We start from the raw sequence: 8,124 nt of genomic DNA, 5'->3' as shown, positions 1-8,124 counted from the left end.
TAATATTTCACTTTTATTTCAACTTTGACATAAAGACCAGATAGACTTAATATCCAACTAGTCCATTTTTACTCCCCCTTGATGTCAGCAAATAGCTGCTTAAGCTGCTAAGGCTTAACTCCTTACACATGTAAGCGACACAATAACACACAACTGACATAACTGTGAACTTCAGCTGCTGAGCACTTGGGAAAAGCCTGTGAAAAAAGCTAAAAAAAAAAAAAACTAAGAAAAGTTCTGTTTTTGTTGCATCTCCATGACAAATAACTTGAGGTTCAATTTCTTTTGAATGCTGCCCGAGCAAAACTCAGAAACCAGTGACTGAAAGACGTTCCCCATGAGGAGCTCTGATTAGCAAGAATACTTGCAAGAAGCACAGTTTAAAACATCTTAAAATGACACAAACTAAAGATGTAATAGCATGGTTAAGGATTCTGGGTGTAAACAAGTCAGTTACATCAGCAAGAGCTATATGAGTAGCAAAGGTGGATTCCATATTATATATGAAGCATATACATATAAACTAGCTAAGTTTGGCTCTTGTTTCTCTCTACTCCTCTGCACAAATGCAGAAGTTAATATGCTGGTAATCAGGAAATTGAATGAAATATTTCCAACAGAGCTAAATACATTCGAGTTTTACTAGTCAACACGCCTTGAAATCTTCAAGTATACATCAGTAACATGGAAGACCTCAGGCAGGAAGAGATGCACAGTGAAGAGTAATAAAAGCAGAATACAATTCCTTTAGTAAGGAGGAATTTTACGGATCCTGCATGCGTAAAGGAGAAGCGCAAGGCAGATTCCTGAATACCCTGAGAAAATGAGGCAAACCAAAGCCAAAGCGTAAACAGGGCCATCCATTGTGCTCACACATCCAAGGCTACAGACATTCTCCTGCAGCACAAATACAGTACTCAGACAATTTTAAGTACTCTCCTCCAGCATGCATGTTAACTGTCAGGATTAGGAACCAACTGCTCTGCCACAGTCGGGCTGCTGGCTGTGCCTGCTCAAGTGTTTTTAATCACACATTCAGTGCAGCGTGTAAATACCTTTACTAGCAGGTTGCAAGGAAGATGTGCTTGTCCAAAAGGCCATTGGATTAGATTTAAAAAGGCTAAAATTAAATCCTAGAAAATAAATTGTGTGGATAGAAATGTTTAACTGAAATTTTCAAGGGGGTAAAACAAACCATATTCTGGAAGCATTCCACATCTATACATCACAGTAGGAAAATTCACATTTAATGTTATACAAGCTTATTCAACCCCTGTGAATAAACTGCAGTCAACATCTCTAGCATCTCACTTAGTGTATTATAATTAAGAAACAGTTTGTCTTCATACAACTGAGACTGATATAGATATTAAAACGCACCATCTGGTGAAACAGTCCTGCTATGGTAGGAAGCAGTGCATGAAGTCCTCTATCAGTACAACACCAGCAAATCCCTGTCTTTGCACAAAGATACCTGAGCACATTACAGTGAACACACTGCAGCCACTGCTTCTGCAAGCTCAGCTTTCAGCTAGTATCAGAGCCTGTGTAACTGAGGATGTAATCACAGGATCTCTTTTCAAGCTAAGAAAAAGACAACTGGTGTGACTTAGGCTGCGCATCAGGAATTGCACAGACCACTCATGGAAGACTTCAAGCAAATGTACTGAGTGTAGTTTCAGAATACCCATCCACACAGTCACAGGGATAATTTGAGTTTAAGCTTAAGCACAAGTGCTCTTCTCATAGTTTACCAGTCAGAGCGAGGCCTGTGCACATACATTACCAGCTCAACTCAAAAAATGCACTTTCAGCACTTAACCCTGACATTTTCACCACCTCATAAAGATTCCAAAATCCTACTGTCTATCTTCCTCACTACAGAGTAACATCAAATCCTGTATAAGGCATGTTTGTACTTTTATGTGCAAATAACCTGAAACCTGAATATTCACTCAAGTTGGAAGTCTAGAATTTAAAGATTCACATATGTGCATTAGAACTGAAAGAAACTACATATTATTAAGACAGAAGAAGTAATACAATGACTGGCATTAATAAGTGACTGACTAATGAGTTGCTCACTTGAATAAATTACTAGTTCAATTAAGACTCACCTTTTTCCAGAATTTTAAACGAGAAGTTGGAGGGCCCATCTTGTGCTGAAGGAGCCACGTTGGATGCCTTGCTGTCCGAAGGTTTCTGAGATGCACTGCAGCTTTTGGGTGGTTCAGCCACTCCCACTTTTTTCTGCTCTGCTTTCTGAGATGCTGAAATATCATCTGTGCTTTTTCTTGGAGGATTAAAGCTGAATCCAAAGAGGGAACCAGTGGCTGAAGTATTTCCAAATGTGAATGTCTTTGACTTTTCGTTACTGAAAATGCTCTTGACAGATTCAGATCCAAATACAAACTTTGGAGGAGAAACCACTGTTTTCGTTGGCGTTTCAGAGGTACCTCTTGATACTTCTGAAGCTTCCACAGCAGGATCAGAAGTATCATCACCATGGCTGAGGTCAGTTCTTTCCCTGGTAGTTTCTTCCAGTACAGCTACAGCGTTCTTACCACAAGGAGATTCTTTTGCTGTACTTGTACGAGAAACATGAGGTGTTATCAGTGTGCCTTTCTCTTGGGCTTGCTTTGCTTCATCAAAAGTTTGCTTAAATGAGTCTGCAACATCCTGCAGTTTGAACCGCACTGCTAGCAGCTCTACTTTCCTTTCCCCGTCTGCAAAATCGCATGCGGTCCACACCCATACTCTGTCAGATCCTTTCATCTGTTGCATATTCATATCTGGTGTTATTCTGTGGTTGGCACAGAGTTTTAGTACCTGATCCCTTCTCATTACTATACGTGCTTGTTTGCTGTCATAGTTCTGCAGTATCTTGATGTCCCCAATACCTCTCTCCTTCCACTGATTTGTGTCTTTATCGTATCTATAAAGTTTAGCTCTATGACTGAAGACAACTTGCTCATTTTCCTCGCCACTAGTCACTTCCACAAGGTCAGGCAGAGGTACTACGGGTTCGAAGTACTGCCCATCTCTCTCCTCTTCTTGAGTAAGATCAGAATCTTCATCTGTGCCCACAGATGTTCCACTCTGGTTCTGCTTGGCAGGAGATTTGGATGGACTCAAGGCAGATTTAAAGCTGAAATTAAAGCCTGCTGTAGACTCTCCAAATCTAAACAGATTTTTCCTTACAGGGCTACTTGCAAGAGGCGATGCATATACAGAGCTACTTAAACTGTCAACCAATGCTTCTTCACGCAACTCACAGTTACTCCACTCCACAGCAGGCCCAGTACCTTCAGCATGTGGCTCTGTAACAGAATCAGAAGTACCACCGGCACAAGCAGAGTTTACGTTTTCTTCTTCTGCTAGTTTAGTTTTGTCATCTGTCAGAAACGTTTTGAGATCTTTTAAGCCGGTCTTCATTTCTTCTGCTTTCTGTATAAGCTGAGCTGTCCTGCCTGTATCAACAAGTTTATGGGGTGTCTGCAGTGGTATATCTAGCAGTAGCTTCTGACATTCTTCAAACTTCTGTTTGAACTCCTCAGCCTGCTCTGGTGTTTTGAACTTCGCTGCCAGCTGTTCCAGCTTTGCATCGCCATCAGAGAAGTCGCTGGCCATCCACATCCATGCTTTGTCTGAGCCCGATAGCTGTTTCAAGTTCATAGTTGTTGTTATCCAGTGATTTGCACACACCTTCAGTACCTGCTCACGTCGCATTAGTATTCTTACTTTGCCATTAACTTCATTTTTAAGAATCTTCAGGTTGCCCACCCCACGTTCTTTCCACTGGCTTGTTTCTGGATCAAACCTGAATAGCTTTACTCTTTGGGAGTACAGCACTTTCTCATCCTCCTCTCCTGTGAATGGTTCTACTTTTTCAGGCATCTGAACTATCGGTTCAAAATGGATATCATCGCTGTCCTCAGTCTTGTACACATCATCATCCTTCTCACCAAGATCAGCAGAGGTGCTTGCTTTGGGACCAGTCTGAGAAACCTTTGAAGAAAACAGCTGTTCACCTGCACCTGAGAAGCCTTCAAAGTTAGGATCTTTTTTGCCAAACTGAAAGCCTTCACTGGGGGTACTTTTTGCAAGATCAGCAAAAGTAAAAGTACTACTACTGTTTTGGCCAAAAGTAAATTCACCCTTGTCCTTGTCTGCTGTTTCCTCAGATTGGAGTGTAACTCCACTACTTGAAGGCAGTTCATTTTTGTCTTTTTCATCAATGTTTTTCAAGTCTCTTGTACACTCTTTGGGTGGATCATCTTTCTTACCGGTATTTTTACTGGATTCCTGTATGCCAAATTTAAATCCACCTGGAGGCATCAACATTGAAAAGTTAAATCCTTCCTTTGCAGGTTTTGCTTCAGCGTCTCCAAGATTCTGAAATGTAAATGCTGGTGTTTTCCCTTGATCAGCATGACCAAACTTAAAGCTTTTTCCTAAGAATTCACACTTAAAACCTGTTCCCAGTTGTCCTCCAACAGGTTCAGATGATTTATTTTTCAAATCAGAAGTCAACAATGAAACATCACTGGTAGGCTTACTAGATGGATTTGGTGTTTGGCAAGCTACACAAGCTGGTGAGGAACCTTCATTCCTTACAAAACAAGTATTACAATCCCACTGTCCTTCCTTTTTAGCAAAAAGCTCTGCAAATGTATTTTTCTGTGGTTTACTTGCGTCAGTAGCAGAAGTAAAGCTGGGAGCAGGAAGTGCCTGAACAGCAGATACTGGCACATGTGGTTGACCTTGAGTGTTAGGATTCTGACAAGAACGACAGTTTTCGTCATTTGCTTCATTCTGGGTGAGGCATATGGAGCAGTTCCACTGACCTTTCAGTGAAAAAGCAGTCCCCAAGTCATTCTGCGTGGTCTTTGGAGCATCTAGTCGTTCAAGTTTAAAGGAAAATTGTTGAGGAGATACTTCTGGGTTAGTTTTATTTGGATTCTGGCAGGCAACACATTTTGTGGCAGTGGGTTCATTTCTTACTGAACAGATACTACAGTCCCACTGACCTTCCTTTTTAGCAAAGGCAGATCCTAATTTGTCTTGTGTGGCACTACCACCGGCTTTCAAACTTGCAGCAGATTCACTTACCGGGATGCCATGTGTGTCCCACACATCTGGATTTGGGCTTTGGCATGAGACACACTTCTTAGCAGTTGCTTCATTCGGAACTAAACATACTTTACACTCCCACTGATTCTTCTTCAAGGAAGACTGTCCAAATCCGCCAGAGGAATAGGTTTGTATGGCTTCCTTTCCAAATGAAAAAGTCGTAGGGGCAGTTGACGTTGATGTAAAACTGCCTTTGCTATCAGATTCACTGGTCACACTATCTTTTGAGAACCGAAATACGGAGTTCAAGATCCCTAATGTTGACCCGCAAGACTCCTTGGTATCTTGATTTGTTGCCTCTTTAACAGTTCCAGTGCTCTGAGTCAAGGATGCATCAGCACTTGATCCTGAAGTTTTTAACATATTCTGACACTCCTCAAACTTACTTTTAAAAAGCACTGCTTCCTCTGGTGTTTTAAATCGAATTGCAAGCTGTTCTGGCTTTGGCAGCTCATCTGCATAATCTAAAGCATGCCATACAAACGACCTATCTGATCCAGCATTTGGAGTTAATTTCATATCAGTATTTATGTAGTGATTTGCACAGATTTTTAGTACTTGGTCCCTTCTCATTAAGAGACGGAATTTGCCAGATACTTTGTGTTTCAGTATTTTCACATTTCCAATACCCCTTTCTTTCCATTCTTTAGTTTCTGCATCAAACCGGAAAAGTTTAGCTCTGTTGCAGAAGAACTCTTCTTCATCTTCCTCGCCTGTCTTTACTTCAATCTTGTCAGGGAGTGGCACCACAGGGTCAAAATGAGGTCCATCATCATCCTCATCTCCACCATGGGTGCTTCCTCCCTCTGTTTCATGACTTCTATTGGCCAAATCAGAATTTGAAGTCATAAATAACTGTTTGCTTGGTTCTTGGAAGTTAAACATATCACTCTTTTCAAAAGCCAGGTTTTTATGTGCATTTTGTCCCACGCTTTCTGTAAAAGAGACACCTGAAGTATGTTTATTACTGAAACTGAAGACATTTCTTTGGCCATTTGCATGACTGTTAACTCCTTTTTGTTCAATGCACCTCTCATCTTGTAAGGGTTTGTCTGATGTTAAAAGCTTCAAAAGGCGTTCACTGCTATTAAAAGCTCCGTTAGCAGGCTGTGTGGCAGCTAAAGGAGAAGAAAAGGTAAAGTCCCCATCATTAGATTTGAAGTTAGTGTTGAATTTAAAGGTTGTTGGCTGAGGTGGCTTTGACCCTTCAGCTGCTCCCGGCTGCCCAAATTTAGCTTTTGAAAACTCTACCACTTTGGATTCTGCAGGTTTTAAAGTTGTGGGTGCAACCGAAGGTTTTGTGAAATAGCCCGGTTCAGGTAGTGGTGGATTTGTGCTCGCCTGTGGAACACCGTAGTTGTAGTAATCATCACCTCCACGAGGTGAAATAATTCCAGCAGCAGGAGCATCAAAACGCAAAGGTGTAGCATAGATGTCTTGAGGAAACACACCAGCACAAGTGTTTTGCAGAGGTGGCGTGTGGATTGGCTGTTGATAAGCGTATATGTGTTGCTGAGGTGCAAGTCTGTTCATGCCGTAGACAGGTGCCTAAAGAAAAAACATAATTACTTCATTGTGGAAAGGGAGAAAAAGGTCTTAGGGTGCTAAAGCCCATGTAACATGTACTCTTAGTAACAAGGTGTACTTTAAAATTAGATTTTGACTCTAATCCATTTAAGCTAAAATCATATGTTCAAAACCTGCATGGTATCTGAAAACACGGACTGAAGAGAAGCATAAGCTGAATGGACTCATTATTATTATTAAAACAAACAAACAAAAAACAGAGTCAAAACCACCAAGTTCCCATGCTATTTTGGGGAAAAGAACACCACAGACACAGAGCAGAGGACATATACTATGCACATTAAAAACATGCTTTGCTGGCTGTTTCTCCCAAACTGCACATCCCAAAGATTAGCTGATAATGAATCTTTCTGCCTGTCTCCAGCAGACCTCAAGTTTACTAAATGCTATCTAGGGAACCGCAGTTCTTCTATCCAACTACACCCAGAATCAAAACCAGTTGTTTTCAATAAATCAGTAGAAACAGCTTGAGCGGATACATTTGTCCTCACCTTTGTTGGTGTTACATTGGTTGCAGCAGTTCTTAAAAGATACTGTGAGTTATAAGCAGGTGACTGGCTATAGTAAACAGATGGGCCAGTGGTAGCAACTGAAAAGGAAACCAAGAAAAGAATTTATATCCAATTTTTGTTACTGATTTCAATTAACATCCCCCGAAGATCAGTTCTGCTCATTCAAAAAACACTGCAGAAAAATTTTAAGAAGTCTTACTCGGTATAGCTAAGTGTCTAATTAAAAATTCAGCATCAACTTACCCGTTAAAGGAGCTTCATGAAGATTTTGTGCTCTCTGATAACCATCTGACATAGTATCAGTTCCATAGCTTTCAGCAGGCCATCGATGAGATGATACACTTACATTGGAACTGTTAAGTTTCATTTCTTGCATTTCATTCTATTAAAGACAGTGTTTCAATTAAGAGAATGTAAACGTATTACACAGATATTTGAAGAAAACCTAAGGAATGATCCCTATTCCTCTGTTATTTAAAAGCATGTTCAAGGTCTGAGACAAAAAAGTTAACTGCTGCAATAATCCACGATGTGCCTATGCTGTACACAACTGAGACTGTTCCCTGAAGCTAGAAATAAAAAACCAAGAACCAAGAGGACAATAGCTAAGCTGAAGAAAGCAAAACTATCTGAACAGACAGTCCTTAGAAGCATTACCTCCTCCAAAGCTGTTTACCTTTAAAGCTTCCACTTGCTGACACAGCATTTGAAGTAAGGACTTGTGATCTTCTGCCCACTGAGGGAGAGTTTTAGGAGAAAACTGGAAAAAAAAATAAAATGTAATTGAACTTTGAGTTGTTATTCAAACGTAACACTTCCCTGAAATCACATGGCTCATGTACCTTGCAGCTGTCAGTTGGAGAGAACAGTAACTTCTTAGGAGATGGAATGG

General features: G+C 40.7%; 1 protein-coding gene across 2 annotated transcripts in view; it reads right to left on the bottom strand.

Annotated features, from left to right (window-relative positions):
- The window catches only part of RGPD4 (RANBP2 like and GRIP domain containing 4), a 27,878-nt gene that overhangs the window by 10,123 nt on the left and 9,631 nt on the right, over window positions 1–8,124 (bottom strand). Inside the window, exons 16-20 of one of the 2 annotated variants that reach the window (XM_010728259.3) lie at window positions 7,909–7,992; window positions 7,476–7,614; window positions 7,212–7,309; window positions 2,118–6,681; window positions 1,056–1,133 (exon numbers count right to left, since the gene is read on the bottom strand). In XM_010728259.3, the coding sequence (XP_010726561.1) occupies window positions 1,056–1,133; window positions 2,118–6,681; window positions 7,212–7,309; window positions 7,476–7,614; window positions 7,909–7,992 (4,963 nt within the window). The remainder of the gene's footprint in view (window positions 1–1,055; window positions 1,134–2,117; window positions 6,682–7,211; window positions 7,310–7,475; window positions 7,615–7,908; window positions 7,993–8,124) is intronic. The other variant, XM_010728266.3, reaches the window with a different exon arrangement.

Source organism: Meleagris gallopavo, chromosome 1 (assembly GCF_000146605.3).
Source record: "Meleagris gallopavo isolate NT-WF06-2002-E0010 breed Aviagen turkey brand Nicholas breeding stock chromosome 1, Turkey_5.1, whole genome shotgun sequence".
In the NCBI taxonomy this organism is placed as follows: Eukaryota; Metazoa; Chordata; class Aves; order Galliformes; family Phasianidae; genus Meleagris; species Meleagris gallopavo.
This window is presented reverse-complemented; position numbering and strand designations above follow the sequence as displayed.